This window comes from Sorex araneus, chromosome 2 (assembly GCF_027595985.1).
Source record: "Sorex araneus isolate mSorAra2 chromosome 2, mSorAra2.pri, whole genome shotgun sequence".
Classification (NCBI taxonomy): Eukaryota; Metazoa; Chordata; class Mammalia; order Eulipotyphla; family Soricidae; genus Sorex; species Sorex araneus.
This window is the reverse complement of record NC_073303.1, coordinates 162,750,952-162,776,426: the sequence shown is the minus strand read 5'-3', so window position 1 is coordinate 162,776,426 and position 25,475 is coordinate 162,750,952. Positions and strand designations below refer to the sequence as shown.

Sequence of the window (25,475 nt, the reverse complement as noted above, 5' to 3'; positions counted from 1 at the left end):
AGTTACAGACTTACAGGTTTTCATGCTTACCTTTCAGTCATAAAATGATTGAGTGCCCATCCATACACCAGTGCCCATTTTCCACCACCAATGGTCCCAGAATCCCTCTCACCACCCCCACCCTGTCCCCTTCACCCCACCCTGCCTCTGTGGCAGGGCATTCACATTTGCTCACTCTCTTTTTGGGTGTTGTGGTTTGCTACAGAGGTATTAAGTAGGCATCTTATTTGGTCTATAGTCTATTTTCAGCCTGCATCTCCCATCCAGAGTGGGCCCACCTAGCATCCTTTGTTGGTGATCCCTTCTCTATCAGAGCTGCTTCCTCACCTAGCATGTGAGGTCAGCTTCCAAGCTGTGGAGTACTCCTCTTGATACTTATCTCTACTATTCTTGGGTGTTAGTCTCCCATTCTGTTACTTTATATTCCACAGATGAGTGCAATCTTTCTATGTCTGTCCCTCTCTTCTCTTATCATGATACTTTCCATGTTGATCCACTTATCTGCAAATTTCATGATTTCATCTTTTCTAACAGCTGCATAGTATTCCATTGTGTACATGTACCAAAGTTTCTTTAGCCAGTCATCTGTTCTCCGGCACTCGGGTTTTTTTCCAGATTCTGGCTATTGTGAATAGAGCTGCAATGAACATATAGGTGCAGATGTCACTTTTACTATACTTTTTTGCATCTCTGGGATATATTACCAGAAGTGGTATTTCTGGGTCAAATGGGAGCTCAATTTCTAATTTTTTGAGAAGCATCCATACTGTTTTCCAAAAGTATGAATGCTGAACCAGTCAGCATTCCCACCAGCAGTGAAGGAGAGTCCCTTTCTCTCTACATCTGCACCAACACCGGTCACTTTTGTTCTTTTGGATGTGGGCCAGTCTCTGTGGTGTGAGATGGTATCTCATTGTTGTTTTGATCTGTATCTCCCTGATGATTAGTGATGAGGAGCATTTTTTCATGTGTCTTTTAGCCATTCGGATTTCTTCCTTGAGAAAGTTTCTGTTCATTTCATCGCCCCATTTTCTGATGGGGTTGGATGTTTTCTTCTTGTGGAGTTTAACCAGTGCCTTGTAAATCCTTGATATCAACCCCTTATCTGATGGGTATTGGGTGAATATCCTTTCTCATTTTGTAGACTGTCTTTGTATTCTGGTCACTGTATCTTTTGAGGTACAGAAGTTTCTCAGTTTAAGATAGTCCCATTTGTTTATCTCTGTTCCCACTTGCCTGGTCAGTGGTGAGTCCTCTTTGAAGATACCTGTAGCTTCAATATCATAGAGGGTTTTTCCGAACTTGTCTTCAATGTACCTTATGGATTCTGGTCTAATGTTGAGGTCTTTAATCCATTTTCATCTGACTTTTGTGCATGGTGTTAGGTATGAGTCTGAGCCCAATTTTTTGCATGTAGATGTCCAGTGTTGCCAACACCATTTGTTAAAGAGGCTTTCTTTGCTCCACATTTATATCATACATCACAACCAAGTGGGATTCATCCCGAGGATGCAAGGGTGGTTCAACATTCGGAAGTCAATCAACATAATCCACCATATCAACAAAAGAAAAGTTAAAACCATATGCCATATCAATAGATGCAGAGAAAACATTTGACAAGATCCATCACCCGTTCCTGATGAAAACGCTCACCAAAATGGGCATAGAAGGGAACTTCCTCAATATAGTCAAAGCCATCTACCACAAGCCTATAGCAAACATTATCCTCAATGGGGAAAAACTAAGGGCCTTCCCTCTAAGATCAGGGACAAGGCAAGGATGCCCACTCTCACCACTTCTGTTCAATATATTACTGGAAGTACTTGCAATAGCAATTAAGCAAGAAAAAGACATTAAGGGCATCCAGATAGCAAAGAAAGAAATCGAGCTCTCACTATTCACAGATGATATATTATATTTAGAGAACCCCAAAGCCTCTACCAAGAAGCTCCTTGAAACAATAGACTTGTATAGTAAAGTTGCAGGCTATAAAATTAATACCCAAAAGCCCATGGCTCTCCTATATGCAAATAATGGGAGAGAAGAAAGAGATATGAAAAAAGCAACCCCGTTCACAATCATGCCTCAGAAAATCAAGTACCTCAGAATCAACTTAACTAAGGAGGTAAAGGAACTGTACAGAGAAAATTACAGAATGTTACTTCATGAAATAAAAGAGGACACGAGGAAATGGAAGCACATCCCCTATTCATGGATTGGGAGAATTAACATTGTCAAAATGGCAATACTTCCCAAAGCATTATACAGATTCAATGCGATCCCTATAAGGATACCCATGATATTTTTCAAGGAAGTGGACCAAACACTCCTAAAGTTCATATGGAATAACAAACCCCCATGAAATGCTAAAGCAATTTTGGGGAAAAAAGAAGATGGGAGGGATCACCTTCCCCAACCTCAAGCTCTACTACAAAGCAGTAATAATTAAAACTTCATGGTACTGGAACAAAGGCAGAGCAGTAGACCAATGGAACAGGTTATAATACCCTTATACAAAACCCCAAATATACGATAATCTAATCTTTGATAAGGGAACAATGGTCTTTAATACATGTAAGTCCAGTACCACATTTATCACTAGTGTATCCATTCTCTCTCCTAAGAAGTCCAAGACTCAGCCCTCCCAATCCCCCCCAACCCCTGCAACTCCAATTCAGTTGTGTGGCTCAATTCTATTCTGTTGCCTTTGAACCTTTGTTACTACCTTATTGTCTATCTTTAAGTCCTACCTGTGAGAGAGATCATTCTGTATCTACCCCTTTCCTTCTTTTTTTTTTAAATTTTATTTATTTTTTATTGAATCACCATGTGGAAAGTTACAAAGTTCTCAGTTTTATGTCTCAGTTATACAATACTCAAACACCCACCCCTTCACCTGTGCCCATATTCCACCACCAATGACCCCAGTATACCTCCCACCCCCGTCCCCCACCCCCCATCCCTGCCTGCTTAGTTGATAAATTTCACTTCGTTTTCACTTTACCTTGATTACATTCCACATTTCAACACAACATTCACTATTGTTGGAGTTTTCCCCCAAGAAAGACAGCCCTACTGCCCATGCAGCATTTGATAATTAGTTTTCCATTGTTGAAACTGGAGAGATATGAAATCCCGTTGTTTCAAGTACATAGATTTTTTCCCCCTCCTTCCCGCGCCACCAAGTTCATGCCTGCTTAATGAATGGTCCTCATATTATGGTTGACACCACGCCGCCCTACGAAAAAAAAGGATATTTCCAGTCCTCTGCCGGCATGGGGCTATGGCTTAGTTCAGTCTAGAGACATGGTTACAAGTAGTTTCTGGAACCAGAAGTAGTCTAGATAGGCTCCGGGTTCTGGTTGATCAGCAACATCGCGGCCACTCAAAAGTGTGGCCACCCGGGTCGAGTCTCGGCGGAGCATGCGTTGGTATTGGCCCGAGACTTCACAAGCGTCCCGCTGTTCCAAGCATATAGGTTTTTTTTTGTTGTTTTTTTTCCCCTCCCATTCCCGCACCTCTAAGTTCGTGCCTGCTTAATAGACTTCATAATATAGTGGACACCACACCACGTTTCTCCCAGAAAAGGGAAAAGAACCGAGAAAGAAGGATATTTCCTCACCTCGGCTGGTGTGGGGCTTTGGCTTAGTTCACAGTCTAAAGAAATAGCTTCTACTTTGATTACCTTCAATATTTCAACAAAAAAACTCGGTACTATTATTTGGAGGTTCCCCCCACAATAAGATCTGCTAAAAAGGAAACTTTTCACGTTGTTGACAATCAGGAGATATTAGGTTCATATGGGATTTCCATATGAAGTCCAGGGAAAATTCTTTTGGTAATTGCATCACTGCAATCTTTTACTTCCCTTTCGTGGTGCTCATATGATGGAGAAGCCTGGAAAGAAGAACCGTGCCCCGTTGGAGGCCCATGGGCCAGTAGCTCCAATCACACAGTTTGGAGGCATTTTTGGGGCGCTGCTCGTGTCCAAAGGAGTTCAGTTGCCTCCGGGGTCGTGCTCGCGTGGCAGCAGAAAAGAACGTACCCACATGGCGCTGTGCTTAGATCGCCACAGGGCGGATCTACCCCTTTCCTTCTGACAGACTTCACTCAGCATGATATCTTCTAGTTCAATCCATGTTGTTATAAATTGCATAATGTTGTTATTCTATAGTACTCCATTGGGTATAATACTACAATTTTTTATCTAATTGTCTTTAGTTGAGCATTTGGGTGGGTTTAATATCTTGGCTATTGTAGTAATCATGGCAATGAATATAGATATGCATATATCCTTTCAAATTAATGCTTCTGTGTTTGGAGGATAAATACCAAGATGTGATATCACAAGATTGTATAGTAGTTCTAGTCCTGTGTTGTGTGTGTGTATGTTTGGTAGAGTTTTCATATTGCTTTCCATATAGGCTGAACCAGATGACATTCCCACCAAGATTGGGAGAAGGTTCGTTTCTCACCACTACTCTGCCAACGCTGGCTGTTTTCGAACTTTGGGATATGTGCCAATCTCATTGGCATTACATGATATTTCATTGTTGCTTTAATTTTCATTTCCCAAATAATAAGTGATGATGAGTACATTTTCATATTTCTGTTACATCACACCACTTATAAAAAATTATTTTAGTCACTGTGATTCACAACACTGTCAATGACAGGGTTTCATGTATATAATATTCCAACAGTACATTTCCCCCCAGACTGTCAATTTGCCCTCTACCATTGTTTCAGGGTACCCCCTAAAGCCCCTTCTTCTATATCCGCATCATGGTGAGCTCTCTATTCTGTAGATTAGTTCACAGCTTCTGTTACTTTTGGTCAACTACTGTTCCTTTAACATGCTTCTTTATATTCCAGGTATGAGAGAAGTCATTCTGTAGAAGTAACTGTCCCTCTCCCTCTGGCTAACTCCACTCAGCAGGATACCTCTAGTTCTATCCACATAGTAGCAAATTGCATGACTTTATTTTTTGTAGATGAATGGTATTCCTTTGTGTGTAGATACCACAGTTTCTTTATGCAGTAATCTGTTCTTGTAAACTTGAGCTTTTTCCGGATCTTGGCTACTGTGAATAGTATTTTAATGAACACAGTAGAACAGGTATCTTTTCAGAATAGCATTCTTGACTCCTTGGGGTAGATACCAAGAAATGAAATTTCTGGATCATGTTGAAGCTTAGTTCTTAATTTTTTTGAGAAATGTCCTATTTTCTTCAAAAGAGTTGAACAAGGCAAATTCCCACCAGTATTGGGTGAGGATCATTTTTTCCCCATTCCACACCAATAGTTTTCTTTCTGATGGCATCACACCACTTTGTACCCTCTTTTTATCTGTATTCTAGAAGAAAAGTATTTATTTGCTTTGAGAAAAATGTGTGCATTATTTTTAGAGAAATCCAAGTTTCTTTATCAAATAAAGGAATAGGTCAAATAATCAGTCGTAAAGGGTGAACATACTGGGCATTCAGTCAATAGACCCACAGTGAGCAGCTGAAACCCTAATACAGATAAAGGCTCAGTTTAGTAGATGAGGCAGAGTAGTATTATGAGTAAATGAGCTTCAAGGTAGCATACTAGATCTAAAGAATGAGAAGAAAAGAAGAAATAAACATTTCTTAGAGGAGCTAAGCTTTGTCTTGAGGAATAAGTCAGAGGTTACTAAGAAAGCAAAGAAAGGATATTTCTTTTATTAGCATAAAAAGGCATGGAGAGGGAAGCTAGAGGTTCTCATATGATACAGGTTATTATATTTATAAAACTACAAGCACATTTTTTACTATGGGAGAAATAGATGTATTAAACACATTTTAGAAAATATAGCCAAAGAGCGAATGTTGAAAAATAATAGTGAGAGAGATAAGGTGGAAGGGGTAGAGAGAGAGGGAGAACATATTTACATAACTTTTATTAAAGTAGCACTGTAGCACTGTCATCCATTGCTCATCGATTTGTTCGAGCGGGCACCAGTAACATCTCCATTGTGAGACTTGTTACTGGTTTTGGCATATCGAATATGCCACGGGGAGCTTGCCAGCCTCTGCCTTGAGGGCAGGTTACTCTCGGTAGCTTCCTGGGCTCTCCGAGATGGACGGAGGAATCAAACCCATGTCGGCCACATGCAAGGCAAATGCCCTACCTGCTGTACTATCCCTCCAGTATGCTGTTATAATTATTCAATGGTAATGGTATGCAGATATGTGAGAAGATTATTCTTAAGATTTTTAAAATAAAATGTACATAATAGAGCAAAGAGAAAAAGTCAGGAAAATAAAATCTTTTGTTCTTCCATCAGTTTTTATTCTCTGGAAACAGTAAGCAAAGTATGAGGTAAAATCTTTGTAAGACATGACGTAGTTAATTCAAAGGTCAGGAATATTAAGATAGGTTAAGAGGATACTACTAGTAGTAGTAGTAGTAGTGGTTAAAGTGGTTTTAATATAGCAATTAATAGTGAGTTAATTGAATAAAGCTATTTCCCTGACAAAAAAGCGACACTCAGAGGTAAGAAATTGAGGACTGATAGGATAGCATTTATATTTTTCCTCCTTTTACAGACATCTCTTCTTACACCCACTGTTCAAAACTTAATCATACAATTCATATGGATGCAAAAGGAAGTTGGAAAGATATGATCATAATTGGGACCAGCCAGGTAGCAGTTCCAAATCAAGAATTCTAAGACTAGAGAGAAGAAAATAGAGTTTGATGTACCACTGCCAGTCTCTGGCCTCATGAGGTCAGATCGTGAACAGAGATCCAGGACTTTCTCAGTCAGCAAGTGGGACCTGAGCTCGTTCCGTTGTGAGACGGATGCACAGCATGTGCTGAAAAGGGCTACGTTAGTCCTTAAAACTTATTGCAGGTGGAACCTTTTCACACAGTGAAGATTGCTCTTGCAGCGATTTTTTTTTCTTGCATCTGTGCTTTATATAAGAAACTCACTGTAAAACAAAGAGAAAAATGTCAGGAAAATATAATGTTTTGTTTCATTCGAGACAAATGTTTGAAAAAGTCTTATACATTTGCTCATTGTATACCATTGTGTTAAAAGTTGGTCGATCAATACTTTGTAAATATACACGAACACAGTTTTATGCTATCATTTTCTTTTATCGCTGTATGTCATTTTATCCAAAAAATCTATCTCTCCTTTCTCACTTTTTTGACAAGCCTATTTCACTATCCTGTATTTTCTCTTTGCCAGCCCTTCTTTGATATAAATACAGTTTGCTAAATTATAGTTAAATCTATTCTTAAATACAAACTTTCTGGGATTGTCTCCAAACTCAGAGTTTATGATTACAGTTAAGCAATGATATTAGCTCTTGCCTTCTTGTTTTCCCTGAAAATACTTCATCTCTTTAGATCACTGCCACTTAATGTTGTGAAAATGTGATTTGAAAAGCAAGTTTAAATTGGGCTTTCTAATTAGACTGCACTCATTTATATTTTCCCAACCCGGTACCCAGGTTACCCTGGAGTTATATGCATCCAATTAAACAACATCCAATTTGAGATCTATATGCCTTTGAGTATGAATGGGTAACTCTCAATGATTGAGTTTGATCCAACTGCTCACTCAGCTGAGGTGAATTAAGTCTTCTAGGGCACCAGGGTACCATTTAGTAAATTACCTCATCCAGCACACTCCATTCGCCTCACATGGGTGAACAGCTTTCTTCCAGGGAGTAGTTTCATCACCCCAGTTCTCCGCTGGTCCAACCTTATAGATGCTAAAGGGTGATTGATATGACACTTTGTGTACCCACAGCTTTTAACAACATCACTTCACAGTGGCCAGCTCCATTGAACTACATTTGCCAGTATTTAAGGGTAAATTTCTCTAAGTTCTGGACTATTTTATGAATGAAAATGTGTCATTGATCCCTAATCTCTGCAATAGTAAAATGTAGTGATAAATTCACCACCATAAAGTAAAAACATTTTAACTCCTTAGAAGTATCTATAAACAGGTACACTTTTTTTTACACAACAAATTGTACACAGAATGGGTCTATTGAAATCACAATAAAATTGAATATGATACCCCAGAAGCTGTTTTTACTTTTCATTTGGACACATAAATGTTCTTTTAGTTTGAACTCAGTTCTGTTTTTCTTTTAAATATAAACTCCAGACATTTATTGTTTCCTTTTTTATAAAAACTAACACCCAGAGCATAAAATACTTTTTTTCTGCTTCCATGATTTGCTAAATAATGTTTTGAAAGTGGCTGGGGGCCCAAAGAGTCCAGGCAGAAATAAAATGCACTCAAACTGCTCCCTAATGTTTTTCCCCTACATAGATCATGTCAGAAACTACCATTTCTTTCATGCTGTCACTCTATCAAAGAAGCTATAATCATTCACCACCTCTAGCAGAACATTTAGTAAACTATCCAAATTTATATCCCAGTCTATATTTAAAATGCAATTTTAAAAAACATGTATGTAAATTGAACCATCAACATAATGATACAAGAGTCTAAAATTGTCTTAGTTCTAGCTCTAAAGAATAATGTATTAGTAGGAGCAGAACAATACCTATAATTCTCTCTGCCTGTAAGAACTACCATTGGTTCTCCAAAACAGGTTGTACTTGGATTCTCATTTATAACTCAATCTAATGGACTGTCTAAAAGAGCCTAATGGTAAGCAGTGATGAAGATTGTGGTTCAGTGAGGGAATGCAAAGATTTCCAGTGCGGGTACTTTTTTCAGGTAATTTTGACAGGTCCTGTTTATATTTTTTTCAAGAATAATAAAATAATGGTTATTTGAATCTATTTTTGTTTTCCTCCTTATTATCAAGAACAAGTGTTACATAAAACCAGACCCAAGAGTTAAATTAACATAGGCTCAAAGGTATCAGACTTAGGAAAAACAATAAAAATTAAAAGATTAAACTGAATAATGGCAAATTCTTTTCAAGCTCATTTGACATTTTGTTTTTATTGGAAAGCAGTCCTTAATATGCTGTTGCTTACTCAGGCATAGTTGAATATGTTACTTCCTGTCTAGCAGAAGTAGGTGCATAAAGATGAATGCTGATTCAGTCTCACCCTTCAGACTGTTTTCTCTAACTCTGTGCCTCAATCTTTCTCTTGGATTTTAACTTAAGATTACTTTTCCCTCAAAATCATCTTTCTCTTGGTCCCTTAATTATTGAAACAAAAAGGCACATGTGCAGAACTAAAAGAAATGAATGAAATGATGTTTGTGGGGTCCTCATGCCCTGCCCAACTCCTAGTATTTTGACTGACATCCTGTTGCTGATCGATTTGTTTGAGCAGGCACCAGTAACGTCTCTCATTTAGAGACTTATTGTTGCTGTTTTGACATATCCAATACGCACGGGTAGCTTGCCAGGCTCTGCTGCGCGGGCACAATACTCTCGGTAGCTTGCTGGGCTCTCCAAGAGGGGCGGAGGAATGGAACACTGGTCGGCTGTGCGAAAGGCAAACGCCCAACCGCTGTGCTAGTGAAATTAATTTCATAAATTTTTCATTCACTTCACCCTTAGGAGTTGCTACCAAAACCATCAGCAGTGTGGTCATGAATAAGGAAGGCAACAATACTTTAATAATTTCTGTTTTTATCTTTCCGGTTGACACCCATCAATTGTAATTAACAACCATAAGTTCTGCTAAAGGCAGAGAGTCTCTTGCCCACACGCCTGGCTGTCTTCCCCAGGGCCCCTCAGAGGGGATATGGGCTCCAGCTTCCCTCCCCACCCTGAGCAGAGCTCCAGCGGCCGAAGACCTCCGCAACCTAGCCACAGCCATTCTCAAGGCCCCTCTCCACACGTTCGGACAAGCCTCACACATGAAGGTACTGGCAGAGAAACCCAGGTATATGTAATCCCATTAACGGCCAATATCCAGAGACCTAAAAGCAAGCTCCCAGAAGCTTAACCTTATAACCTACTTTTCCCTCTGGGAGAAACTAGCAAGTTACTGAGTGCTTCCTGCCCACATGGGACAGCCTTGCAAGCTTCCCATGGTGTATCCATATGCTAAAGCCAGAAACAAGATGGATCTCATTCCCCTGACCCAGAAAGAGCCTCCAATGCAGCATTATTGGGAAGGCCGAGTAGAGAGAGCTTCTAAAATCTCAGGAATAGGACGAATGGAGAGGTTACTGAGCCCGCTCAAGAAATCGACGATCAATGGGATTTTGTGATTTGTGATTCGTGAAGTTCTGCTAAAAGCATAAATGAAAAATGCAAGCAACTTAATTTAAGATATGAAGAGAAAGACTCATATACTATAAGGAAAATGTAATGATGTTTATAAATAAAATATGTAAAGGAATGAATCAATGAGAATCGGGAAGTATTGGAGTGACAACTCTGTCATTTGATTGTTTTATGTACTACCTAATGTAGCTATTGCCTTAAAAGGCGTTTTTTCTACATGGCCTCCAAATGAGAACTAGTTATCAGGGGTTGAGAGCTGTGGCATAGCAAGAGTTTGAACGTGAATCTGACTACCTCTCCTTTATGTTTCCCATGGCAGCTTTTCTGCCTTCCAAAGGGAGAGAGTAGACCGAGATCATTCCAACAACACAGGAGTGGAGAGTCACTTGAGCAGGGAATTTTGACTAGGTCACACCAAGATAAGTCACTCTCACTTTGTGCTGAAAGCTGTTAGCCACGCCCTCAAATAACTGCATATTGTCTCATCTTTGGAACAAAAATTTAAGTCTTTGCAAATCTTTCTGATGCCTTGAGTGTTTACTGAATGGTAGACTGATTTTCTACTTATTTTATAGGGTTCTTTTCGGCAGTACTGGGGTCCGTGGAGTTAGTCCCAGACAGAGACATCCAGGCAGTGCAGACCTGACAGTTCAGGAACTGGCCCCGTGACGGAGCACTGCTCAGAGACAGAGATGCTGGGGTTCAGCAGGGCTATTGTTAAGCCCGGGACTATGGGTTCCCAAGTGGCAAGACTGATGGACACAAACCCGAAAATGCAAAATAGAAGGAGTTTTATTCCAGTTAATTGGGGTCAGCTATCTCATGCACAGAGTGGGTGAGGTCTCTTGATAGCGACCCTGACCTTCAAGTGCAAGCAGTTTATATCGAGTTTGGTTGCATAAGCAGTACATGCCTTATTGTTTCAGGAAAAAAAATCTTACTTAGTTACCAAACCAAGGTGTTTTGGCAAGTGTCTAGGGTCATAGTGGTCAGGCAATAGTTAAGCAATAGTTTCCACTAGCAGTTTATGGTTACGCATGCTACTCACTCTTTTGGGATTAACAAAAGGCAGTTTCTGGGGCATTGTGTTTCATGGATTGAGTCCACTGCCTGAGCCCAGGAACTTTCCCGGGTGGGTTCAGCTTGGCTAGTTACACATGGTTTCATTGCTGGGAAACCGAGACTGTTTCAGACCCAGGCACTGAACCTGAGACTTACCTGATTTTGCTGATTTCTGCCGCCTGTCATGGCGTCAGTTTCCCCCTTACACTATACCTAGAGGTACTAATGGAGCCATGTGGTGACAAAGATCAAATTCAGAACCTAGTGCATGCATAACAAATACTTAACCTTTTGGGGGGTTTGTTTGGTGGGTTGATTGGTTGGTTGTCTGGTTGACTGGTTTGGGGGGGCCACAGGCAATGGTACCGAGGGCATACTCTAGTCTCTGTACTCAGGGATCACTCCTGGCAGTGCTCAGGGGCCCATTTGTGGTATGTATGATTAGCCCCAGGTTGGCCACATAAAAGGCAAGTACCTTACCCCACTAAAGTACTTCACCCTTCCTTCCTGATTTAGAACATATTAACGAAGGACTGGCTCAATTTAATCTGCAAGAACCTCGTGGGTGGGTGCCCACCTAAGAGTTTATACCACACATGGTTATAGATAGGGACAAGAGAGAAAATTCTAACTCTCCTCGTACTCCTTGTACTCCTTTTAATGAATACAAATATGACTTCATTAAAAAGTGGGTATTTTTGCCATCCTAGCTCACCTCTACCACATTCTACTGCCCCCACATTTAAAAAGAATGTGGTATCAGAATTGATTAAAAAAAATCATTTGTCTTGATTAGTTTTGTTCATCATTGGCTGTTCCTAATTATTTTCAAGACAGTTTGAATTCCTTGAGTATTTTCAACACCAGATCTTCAAAATGGCAATTATTGTGACATATTTTTCTGCCATCTAATCTGCAAGATGGGACATAACCTCTAAAATGTAATAAAACTTCAAAGGATTTTAATGATCTTAACTTATAATAAGGGCTGTTTGGTGGATATGCACACATTTGTTTATATAGAACACTACCCAATGATATAATTTTTAATATTTAGAAATAAAATTAAGTCTAGATCATTCACACTTGGTGAAAGAGCAACATGATACATACTTGATCAGAGGATATATGCTCACAAACAATTGCCAGTCCAGTTTGTGGCAGCCTTGAGAAAATTGCAAAGAAGCAGACATCAATCTGTCTAATAGCCTCTTTATCAATGCATCAATGGTAAAAACCTCTCCTTAATATTGTGGCAGTTTTACTCATAGTTACTCATAGTTCATAAATATTATCTATATAGCACACTTTGGTTTTGAAGTTAAAAAGATCACCTTTTTATACACATTGGTAAGTGCCATTTAACAGCTCCATAGAGAACTTAAAGAATAAGCATATTTGTTTATGAATATATAATTAAACCATAATATAGGAAAGAGATCCACTGATCAAGGTCTCTTTGGTGCCTCAGTTTGCCAGATAAGCTTTTCAAGTTCGGTTCACTCCTCTACCACTTCTTAGATAAAGGAAATTTAGAATTTTTTTAAAATACTAGTGTGTGCAATAACATATTCCTAAATGTTGGTCCTAAATAAGCACTTAAAGCAGAAAGTCATAAGTCTCATCAAATTTTAAGAATTATATTTATTTTCAGACTGGAGCAATAGCACAGAGGATAGGGCATTTGCCTTGCACGTGGCGACCTGGGTTTGATTCCTCCATCCCTCTTGGAGAGCCCTTGGAGAGCCCGGCAAGCTACCAAGGGTATCCTGCCCTCACGGCAGAGTCTGGCAAGCTACCCATGGCATATTCAATATGCCAAAAACAGCAACAAGTCTCACAATAGAGACGTTACTGGTGCCCACTTGAGAAAATTGATGAGCAATGGGACGACAGTGCTACAGTGGTGTTCATTTTTAGGATACTTATATTATTAGCATATACATGGTTGTAAAAGCCCTGACACCAAAGAAACAGTAAAACTTAGTCCATATTTCTCAAAATCAAACTTTCTTTGAACTTTTCATATAGAGATCATTAAAACCAGCTTGGTAACTCTTACACTGAGCTCCTACCATGTGCAAGCTCTGGGGTGGACAATCAAGAGAAAAAGGCATGCAGGTATTTCTACACTAGTGGAGAATTATACATCTAACTGGGAAGTCGCCAGCAAAGCTACAGACTGAAGTCAGCTAAGAGGAATGTTGTGTTTTATTTCTGCAGTGTTCTTTAAAGCATCTGAATTTGTTGTCCTTAGCCAGAACTTTCACCCTTTGGTTCAACTCAAAGTCTTTGTCACCTGTATATTTTTTATTACACTTGACAGACCCCTAAAGGCATTTGAGCTTGGTATCACGAAACTTAAACAAATAAATAGCGCATCTATGATATCATTCTACCTCTGCTACAGTAGCTAAGACCTTACAGAGCCACAGAGGAAGAAATTGCACATTCTCCCTATATAAGCCGAGCATTTTTTGACAGAGCCCAGAAGGAAAGAAAGGCCATATTGAAGGATAAAAGTATTATGGACGAAGAAACATGAAATAGCAGATGAAAAAAAGGGATTTGAAAAAGATGAAAGAGAAATATTTACCCCTCGTTTATTGAACACTTATTGTTAGCCTCAGTAGACACTTCCCATATGATACACAAGAAGCCAATGTAATAGTTTATTATTAGCTCCTTGTTTCTAATGAATAAAATTAATATGAGATAAAGTAAATGCTCATTGCAGGTTTATTAGCTGAGATTGGTAGAGTCAGAATTCAAATTTCTGCCTAACCTCAAGCCTTAGGCATTTTCAGTATTAAAACTGATGGAGATGTGAGGATGTATATCTTTTATCAACATTTTTTGGGTAATCACTATTCTAAGTCCCTGTCATCATCACCACTGTCATCACTGTCATCCTGTTGTTCATCGATTTGCTCGAGCAGGCACCAGTAACGTCTCTAGAACCAAATTTGGAGAAAATATAAATTATTTTAAAATATAATAAATAATAAATGGGGAATGAAATATTAGTACAGCCAGTAGGGTGTTTGCCTTGTTGTGACTAGCCCAGATTAGGTCTCTGGAATCTCATATGGTCCCCTGAGCACTGCCAGGAGTGATTTATGAATTCGGAACCAGGAATTACCCGTGAGCACAACCAGCTGTGGCCCCCAAACAGAAAATTAAAATATAACAAATGGAATACAATTATCTAAAAGATTAAGGAATCAAAGAGAAATTATAAAACTGAGTCCAAATTCTTCAGCTTGTAGTTTCTCAAGTATTTAAAACATTTATTCTTAAAAATCAAAGAACTCATCTTTAACATTTAAAAATATGGGGGTCATACCCAGTCGTACTCAAGGGCTACTCCTGATTCCATGTTATGGTCCACTTCAGTTTCTGCTCAGGGGACCCTGTTGTGCTAGGGATTGAACTCGGCCTCCCATGTGGGAAGCATGTGCTCCAGTGTGTACAGCTGTCTCTATAGCCCAATTTTAATAAATTTAAATTCATCTTAAATAAGTTATTTAATCCCCAGTAACCTCAAAATATTATAAATATTTTACTATGCAATAGTTTTACTATAAAACTATAGCTTTAAGAAATAATTTATAGGACCAAAATTTTGTTATATACCTTACAAGTTCTACAAGTTTAAAAATAACTTGGGAAAAGATATTTAAAAGCATTGAAAAGAAGTAACTCATAAAACTCAGCCATAAAGCTGACCTTTTTACTTCAATACTTTTATTGTGACCTATTGAGCGACAAAGGGATGAAAAATCTATAAAATTCATATCGCAGTGACCTGAAAGATTAAAAAAAATAGTCAAAAACAAAACAGTAATGGTTGCATGATCTTTAATTGTTATTTGGTGCTACAGAATCTGCATGAAGATTAGCTGCTCAGGTAACTGAAGAAGAAAAGACTAATTTAATTATAGGCATATTTCCATTTTTAAGAATTAGGAAATGAACAAAGCTTTATAATTGAATCTTGGCTTTAGCTCAGTTATAATCATTTTTGGAAAATAACAGTTTCATATCAAAACTAATTTAAATTCCTGATTTTAGATTAGAAATTTTGGTCATAGTACTAGTGACAAATAGGTGAATATTTACTGAATAAGTGAATAAGTTCATAAATGAGCAAACGGATAGATAAATGAGTTCCCATGAATAGAATAAACCTATCTTTCTACACTAAATTTAAGTGAAGTCTAGCTCTCTTCTAGTCATTGAATTTGCCATCTGCTCAGGAGAGTACTTTTATAGATCCTAGCAAAATATCTACTTAAGGAGTAATGTAATTTGTCACCTTTTACTTGATCACATTCAACATAAATTTATTGAAATCCTACCCTGTGCATCTTCTGATCATAACAGAGTTGTCCATGAATGTCGGACTTCCAACTGGCCAACCTATGCACTGCTATTGAAACAGAAATCTTTTCTCGGTCCAAAAAGGCAAAGCAGCTAAATTTTCCCTGAGTTACACACATCATCTAGTCAGTCACCAAATAAAACTCACCATTGAGTGAAAGATGAATTTCTCCAATGCCTCACACAGAAACGACTCCCCTTACTGTTGCCAATCTTATTGGTGATGATGTAACTGAGACTTAGTACCCCACCACAAGAAACAGGGAAGTGTACGCTAAAACATACTGCCTTAGGCTTTTCTTCCTTACTTCTGTTAGTGGAGGAATGTATACTGCTATAAATTACTGTAACAGAAAGTCTCATAAGATGGAAAACGTGATAGACAAGACAACAGAGAAAGCATCAGTGAGAGATAGAGGGAGTGAAGAGAGAAAGAGAGAAAAGGAAAATATAAAAATAGTCAGAATCTCTGAAGTTTCAGAAATGAAAAAGAAACCCTTAGGAAAAATAGTCTTTGATATAGCATTTGGTGTAAATGACCTATTTACCAATGAATACTAAAATTATTTTTTTTATATTTCATAAATTAGAGACATTTTATTATACTTATAGTGAATACTGAATAAGATAAATAAACATTATGCCCTTTGGGGAATACACAAAATGGGAAAAGATAATACATCTTGAGAATACTGAATGCTAAGTATGAGTGAAACAAATGATAATTAAAACTTCTGACTGGTTTTTACCCTCTTATATACATAATTTTCATTTATATTCAAAAAACACATTTCCTGGCTAGAAGAGGAAACTCCATAATTCTGTGGGATACTTATCTAAGTGAATACTAAAATTATTTAACTGTTGCTCACAGACACCATAATTAATCTCAAAATTGCTATATGGACTTGCAGCTGTATGTCAGTTATAGAATTCCAGGTACCTAATGATGAAGAAAAGTTCACTGAATACATATGTACTCAAGTCTAGAACTCTTGAGGATTGTTGGGGAGTCATGCCCAGCAATGCTCAGGGCTTACTTATGGCACAGCACTCATGAATCACTCCTGGCAGGCCTCGGGGGCAACATGGGACTCCAGAGATGGAACCAAGACCCGTGTATGCACGGCAAGTGCCCTACTCACTGTACTATTACTTTGCCTCCCTTGATCCCCAAAACTGTAGCTATGCCCCTACCAGTGAACATATTTTGAGTGAAAACTCTCTACTACATGAATAATTTGTCATATAAATGTACCATTTTACAGTACATAATATATTTTATATTATAAAACAACAAAATAAAAAATATCCCTTTGTTCATCAGTTTGCTCAAGTGGGCACCAATAATGTCTCCATTGTGAGACTTCTTGTTACTCTTTTTGACATATTGAATAGGCCAGGGATAGCTTGCCAGGCTCTGCCATGCAGGTGGGATACTCTTGGCAGTTTGCCAGGCTCTTCAAGAGGGACGGAGGAATAGAACCTGGGTAGGTCATGTGCAAGGCAAATGCCCTACCCACTGTGCTATCGCTCCAGTCCTATTCATGTTATATATTTATAATAGACATTTATCAATTAAGACTTTCTAAGTTTGGTTAATTAAACAGTATAATAATCATAATATACACAAGCATAATACTTAAGTGTTGTATGTTGAGTGCTAGGTCTGTTATGATTCAAGTGTAAATCTCTGTTTTTTAAAGTTGTGCTAGAGACAGAGAGATAGGACAGAGAGTAATGCTCTAGCTTTGCATGCAGTCAGCCTGGCTTCACATATATGTTCCTCTGAGCATAACCAGGATGATACCTCAGTACAGAGCCAGGAGAAAGCTTTGACCAGGTGTGACCCCAAAACAAAAAAACTGTCCCAAAGACTCTGAAATCTTTTTAAATCAGATTAGACTATCCTTGGGTTTTATAGTGTTAAATCCAAATTCTTAAAGTCTTGGTCATGATCCAATAATGCAGTAATTTTAAAAAAGCATTTTTAAAACGTATTTATTCTATAATTTATTATCAATTAGTGTTTTACTGGCTTAGCCTGCTTTATATACCTATGTAGCCAAGGATTTGCAAAAGTATTTCCAGTTAAAAGGGGTCAATATGTATAAAGGTTAAGGCACTCTGTTATAACTAACAGCTCATTTTAGGAGTTGAGAAATAAAGATTTTCCTTACTGTATGAATTCCCTATGACCTTTATTATGTATTTCTTAATATATATCTAAGGCTATAGCACTGTTGACAGAGCCTGGCAAGCTACCCATGGCATATTCAATATGCCAAAAACAGTAACAACAAATCTCACAATGGAGACGTTACTGGTGCCCACTGGAGCAAATCGATGAACAACAGGATGGCAATGCTACAGTGCTACATATCTAAGGTTGTAAAGAAAAAATGAAATTAGAACCATACTTCACACCATTTACAAAAGTAAGTTTGAAGTAGATTAAAGATCTCGAGATTAGACAATAATCCATAAAATACACTGAAAAAAACACTGCAAAGCTCTCCAGAAAATTGTCCAAGGTGTAATCTTTGATGAAATGACCAAGTATACACAAATGTGTCTACATCAAATTATAAAGCTTCTGAATGGCAAAGGAAACTCAAGCTATAATGTTTAAAAGATCACCTACTGAAGGGGAGAATATATTTGTACACAGTACTTTAGATAAATTATTAATATTTAAGATCTATAAATGTTGGGGAACACTTTTCCACAATGTGTCCGGGCAGACGTGGGGCGAAGGATGACAGGTGAGTGGAGAAAAACCTTCCTTCCAGGAGCAGCCGATGGCTGTTCACTTTATTGCCAAATAAATACTCATATTTTATGGAGTGTCTCGGCTTACAAGGTCAGTCACATAAAGTTCAGCATTATTGGCCTATCACCTTTTCTTCTCTGCTTTACCCTGCTCCAATCCCAATCAAGACTAGATGCTTTGGTTAGGATGATCTGCTAAGCGGATATGACAGTTTCTGTGTCTTGGGCACATGTGACTAGGAGGTTGAGTGAGGCTCAAGGCCGAACACCCCGTGCTGACACCCTGTTCTTGTCAACTTTGCCCAGACACTCCCTCTTGCGAGGCTTCGTTTCTGGGCCACTTTGCAAGGTCAGGTCTTATCTGCTCCAGTGCCTGTGTCCATGCTCCACATATAAAGCTCTCACAAAACTCGACAACAAAGTATCCAGTGATCCCATTCACAAATGGAATAAAGAAATGAACAGATACTTTCCCAAAGAAGATAATAGAGATAGCCAACACACATATGAAAAAGTATTCATCACCACTCATGATGAAATGAAATGCATCACCACTCCTGATGTAATGAAATGCAAATCAAAACAACAATGAGATATAATTTCATGCTAGTGAAAATGGCACATAATACAGTCTGGAAACAGCCAGTACTGGCAGGGTTGTGGTGAGAAAAGAAACCTCATCTAGTGTTGATACCAGTTCTTGGCATCCACCAGCAAACACACAGAAAAGCATCAATTTCAAAAGATGTTTGCACACTTTTGTTCACAGTAACAAAAATTTGGAAACAATCTGAATGCAGATGAATGAATCATGATATATACCCAATGGAGTATTATGAAGTCAGAAGAAAGAAAAATCATGCAATTTGCAGCAACATGAATGGAATTAGAAGATATCATGCTCAGTGAAATCAGTCAAAAATAAAGGCATCGATACAGAATGATCTATCTCATATGTGGGATTTAAAGATACACTGCAAGTTAACAATGAAGAGCCAAAGGAAACACAATGGGAAAACTTATCTACACACTTGAATTGGTTGCAGGAGACTTTGAAAGACAGGGGCATTGGGTTCTTGGAAGAGGAGATGAGTACACTGATAATGGGCATGCTATTGGACTTATATACAAGGAAACCACAGTTAACAATTTTTAAATCACAGAATCTCAATACTTTTTTTAAAAAAAATGAAAAATAAAGAGAACTACTGTATTACAAACATGGAATTCTAAGGTCTTTACCTTTGGGGAGATGATAGAAAGACCCTGTGCCAATTGTTCATACACTTGAAGTAAGTTATTTTGTTTTATGAGTAGTTTGGTCACTTTCTCCTGCCATATCTATTAGACAGGTAACTCTAAAATTCTCCAATCACACACTAGTTACAATTAAATTATACAACAGGAAAGTAAAATTTTTTAGTATGTGAGGAATTTTTAATGTCATTTTATTTGTGTACTGGTTATGAAATATAGCTCAGTTTTCATTGTTATGCTACTAAGAGTATCCTGCCTGCCCGCCAGAGCCTGGCAAGATACCATGGCATATTTGATATGCCAAAAACAGTAACAATAAGTCTAACAATGGAGACATTACTGGTGGCACTTGAGCAAATTGATGATCAATGGGATGACAGTGACAGTGACAGTGATGTTGATATAATCAATTCTTTATTATTGAGTAATTTATTATTTATTATTAGTAATTGTTTATTTTTCAGTAATAGGTAACCTTATTAAAATACAAGAAACCCATTTTCTAAAAGAATGTTTAATATTTAAATTATTCATAATTATAATTTTAGAAATATATTACGCCGGGACTGGAGAGATAGTTCAAGGCTTGAGACATTTACCTTACACCTGGGTGAGCCTGGTTTAATCCCTGGCACTAGATATGATTTTGAGAACCTCTTGGAGTGATCTTTGAGCACAGTCAGTATATCACCAAAACTATACATATATATGCCACCTATATATGTATATATGCTTATATATATATATTCATATACACTAAGCACCAGTAATATTGTTTCTCAGTCATAATTTGAAATGTTCAATATGAGACATTATGCGTCACTGGGTCAAAGAAAAATAGATCTCTTTGACCTCAGCAACCAGTGACATATTAATTTACCTTCCTCCAGTAGCTAATAGTATTTCTCATACATTTGATGTTTGTGCTTGAAGTTACATTATAAGGAAGATTACCACACTTAGCAAATAAAAATACCCAGTTACATGGAAACTCTGTAATAGAGGCAATATTGTACTGATGGCATATTCAGATTTCGCTTTAGTCTGTCAACTCAAGGTCAGTAACAAATTGGAAAAGTAAGTACTTGAGAATCATAAAAGTGTGTGTGAAGTGACATGTTACATTGTTACATTTCATACTTGAGGTGACACATTATATTTCATATATATAGTGAACCTTATAACATAAAATCTAATTTATATTAAGACGTAATCTATTGAATGTATTTTAAAATAAAATACTAATAAAAATTTACATTTCCCCTGATTTATATATTAGATGTTAGTTATTCTGTATCTAACATGAAATTATTAACAAAGTTAATAGCTACTCTTTTTTTTTTTTTTTTTTTTTTGCTTTTTGGGTCACACATGGAGATGCACAGGGGTTACTCCTGGCTCTGCACTCAGGAATTACCCTTGGCGGTGCTCTAGGGACTTTATGGGATGCTGGGATTCGAACCTGGGTTGGGTACATGCAAGGCAAACACCCTACCCACTGTGCTATCGATCCAGCCCCAATAGCTACTCTTAAAAAAAATTCAGAGGGAGTTAGAACTTAGAAATAGAGTGGAACAGACAAAAATTATTTCATATCAGTTCCAAAAGGTTCATGAACTTTAATTTTTTGTGGATTATGTGATAAGGAGATTATATAAAGAGTAATTTCATTTTTCCTGATTGAATTATGAATCATAAAGCTGTAGTATTTCATGTACTCTCATTTACTTGATTAGCCAGAAGGAAAGAATAACAAAGTGTCATTATCACAGCATAATATTTCCACTAAATATGTATTTGAATATACCAGATTTTCTATTTATGATATTGAAAATTGACAGCTCCTTAGGGAACAGATGCCAAGTAAATAGAAGACTTTTAACCCCTAGTGAAAAAAAATAACATAGAAACATATGAATGATGCAGCAATTTGAAAATAAAGAAAGCTGCTATAATATGACAGCAACAAAACGGTAGTCAACTGAATCATAATATATATATATATATTACTTGTATTCCATTTCCTTCAAGGAGTTAAAATAATGGGTATCTTTTCTAAGTTAACATCTTTGAACAATGTTGAAAAATATCAAAAACTAAAATAAAAATCTTTATATGTGAAGGCTATTAACGCTAGTTATTTATCTACATATTTTTGTTTTCTTCATGTTTCCTTTAAGTAATTACATTTCTACTCCCTTCTTCCCTATGCATGATTATATTTTTATTTTATTTTTATGATCTGTTATTCTTGAACCAGGCTTCCTATTACTTCCTATTACAAATCAATTAATTTGTAATGAACCAAAATTGCATTATTTTTGTTCTTAAAAGCACAAATCTGAACTTCTTGCAATTTTTCCACTGTTGTGAAAAGTCACCATTTCTCTTTTAACTTTAAATAATATTGTTGTATAAATATATTATTGAATTATCTCCACCTGGTATTCAGTGCAGTTCCTTCATTATGAGATTTTTTTTTCAGACAGTGATGAAACAGTGTGATGTGGAAAATGCCCTGTGTGGGAAGCATTGCCTATGAGCACATATTTGCTTTGTGCTCAGTGAAAAATATTCCCTGCAGTAACAAAGGAGAAAACAGCTCCCCGTTCCGACCTACCACTTGACACTTTTGCCACACCTCTTAATGTTCAAAAGACCACTTATCCAACTCCACTAATTAATTTTACTCGTCTCATAAAACCAAAGAAAAAACCAGGTTATTAATGGTATATATATATATATATATATATATGATTTTTTTTCTGTCATTTCTTTAGCAGTCATAATGTACAGGCCTCAGCTTGAGTAAATTGCATTGTAACTTTGTTCTTTCATAAAACAACTGTAAAGATTTAAGATGGCTTTTCTTTAGCAACAACTTTTTCTATAGAAACAAAATACATAGAGTAGGATATACCACGTCCCTTGAATCCTAGTCAAAGTTCAAAAATATTTCAAGTTTTCATTTATTTCTGGGAAGAAGACTGACTGTCAAGGAGCAGAGTGGATGAATGAAGGTTCTTCAGAACTGCACGTGGGAGATGCAATCCTAGGTCTCTACATTTGAAAACCTCTCAACCTTATGGAAGTTTCGGAGGGCTTGATGAGCTGCATTTCTTAGGATTACCAATATGACTTGCTTTTAGAGTATTGTGGTAGTTTAAATTTAAGCATGCCATGTACTTGTACTGCCTATGCACTGACATTGCACATACATTACATTTTCTTCTGAGTGATTTGAGTGTTTTCCAGGCCACTGAGATGCCGAATTGTAATGCTGCCACCAAGGTGCAGGATTTGTCATTCATATTCAGAGGCTAGCCATCTCCTCAACAGCTAGGGGATCATTAGTCACAACTTAATTTAAGCTATAGTGAAATATTTTGTCATGCACATCTGACAGCTGTGATATCACCTCACCATTCCAGACCTCAGTTTGCTAGTCTAAAAAAATGAAGAATTTTTTTGCCTAGATTTTTCTCTAATGTTCTTTTAACTCTGTTATTCTTTTTTTCTCTGATCCATTCAGTAAATTTTTGCATAAATTTTCAAGTAATCTTATTTTTGTTTCACAAGATCCTTCTTAAGGATAAAGAGGCATGTGGTTTGGTTTTACCATTGCAAACTTTGATGCCTTGTCCCAAACAGTGAAGTGAAACGACTTGCTACACTTTTATATGTTGATTTTCTTACTATTTCAAAAACAGAAAATGCCTGTAAGATGGAGATATCATAGAGATATCAGTGCTGCATTTAAGAGCTAATACTGAATGATATGAAAGTTCTATTCCTTTTAATATAACATATCAGATACTACTGAGACTATTTTCTGTTTAAACTGCATCTGGACAAGAAATCTGCAAATAGGGAGCTGGTGCGATTGCACAGCGGGTAAGGTATTTGCCTTGCACGCGGCTTACCTGGGTTCGATTCCCAGCATCCCATATTGTCCCCCAGCACTGCCAGGAGTAATTTCTGAGCACAGAGCCAGGAGAAACCCCTGTGCAACGCCGGGTGTGACCCAAATAAAGCAAAAAAAAAAAAAAAAAAACCAGAATTCTGCAAATAAGCATATCAATGACTTATATACATGACTACTTTGTCAAATGTAGGGTCTTAGAAATTTTTATCTTTGTATACTGATGCTTCTCAACCCTCTTTGATTGTGACTCGTTAAGGACTAGATTGGTTTTGTTCAGCGGTATATAGAAATGCATTGCAATTTCTTTTTATTTCATAGCTTCTTTGTAAGGTTTGATGTCTATGTGGACTATATAATTCATTCCAATTAAATAGCAATTTTTTTTCTCACAGAGCAAACTTTAACGGATGTTTTTTTCACTCTCTTAAAAGGGTCCTTCTCAGCCATTGGAGTGGAGGCATTTTGCCCAAGCTTCCTGCGGGCAGGATTTTTAAATAGCATCCAGGCCCCAAATCCAGTGCCAGGGGGAGGATCTTTACCCCCCAGGATTCCTGCTGGTAGGTATTTCAGGTGAAGTTTTCTGTCATGATCTACAGCAGTAGGGCAATGCCCACAGCTGATAGAACCATAACGCAAAAGTAAAGATTTCTAATTTATGTGGTTGCAAAAAATGCAAATGATTTTTTAGTGAGGGAAACATATTTGTGATGCCTAATGCTATGAAAATTGCATAAAGGAAGTAAAAGACTCTTTAACCTGAGTAGCCAGTCAGCATAGAATAGCCTCTTCTGGGGAAGTTTTATACAAATAAGTACTAAGTGGTTCATATCCTAAATTTGTAACTCAAGAACAAAACGAGGATGGATGTAAGCCACTTTACCACTTAAAATTTGCCAGAAAAGAGAATTAAAAACTAAATGTTATTAGCAGAAAGAGCATTTCCATATCTGGGTGAGTTCATAGAGATTTAATTAAAGTTCCATTTCACTAACAGAAAATGATTTGATGAAAAGCCAGAAAGTAGCAAATTTGGAAGACAATTTTGAAAAAAGAAAATTAATGCCCTGTTTTCCATAAAACTACCAATCTGACCAAAGCCATATTTTATCATTGAGAACAGAATATTACCTATTCAATATTTGAAAATGTAATTTCAAAGCTTAGTAAATTGTTTTATAGATTATCCATGGTGTATCACAAATTGTTCTTTCTGTTATTTTGTAAAACATACATCTTTATTTCTCCCTCAGGAAGGTGGCAAAACCATATTATATTTTATATGTGTCTTAACAAAATAGAATTAGGGTGCTGATTTCTTGGAGTTTTAAAAATTATAATTCTTCTGGGTTTTTATCATAATTACTAATTATACTATAAATTATGGTGCTAACAACAACGTATTCAAAGGGCTAGCCTAGTCGGTAATGTAGTGGGAACAATTTTAGCAGCTTGGGAAATTCAATTAAAACAAAATCCAAGAAAACACATTTCTTGGTTTTCTCAGCAAATTATGCCAACAAAGCCTAAAGTGATTAATTTGATATTTCTTAGTCTTCAATTAATCTTACCTAAATAATTAAAACATAGAAAAAATAACAGGTAATAAATATGCTTCGGTATCATTTAGTTTTTATCACTAATTACTGAACTGATTGGAGGTTTTGTGGCAAACAATTACACCAACTGAGGGAACAAAATTATGTAAATTGAGAATTAGTACTATTAATTCTAGTGAATTTTGTCACTTTTTTTTTCTCCCTAAAAACTAAATGGTTATCCGGGTGCTGGAGAGCTAGCACAGTGGATATAGCAGCAGGCCTTACATATAGCCAACCTGGGTTGGACTCCTGACACCACCGTCA

At 37.2% G+C, this 25,475-nt stretch overlaps 1 protein-coding gene across 1 annotated transcript in view; it reads left to right on the top strand.

The window, feature by feature from the left end:
• The window catches only part of EPHA6 (EPH receptor A6), a 970,410-nt gene that overhangs the window by 753,930 nt on the left and 191,005 nt on the right, over nucleotides 1–25,475 (top strand). The window contains 1 exon segment of the mRNA XM_055129205.1: nucleotides 24,045–24,174. Within this exon segment, the coding sequence (XP_054985180.1) occupies nucleotides 24,045–24,174 (130 nt within the window).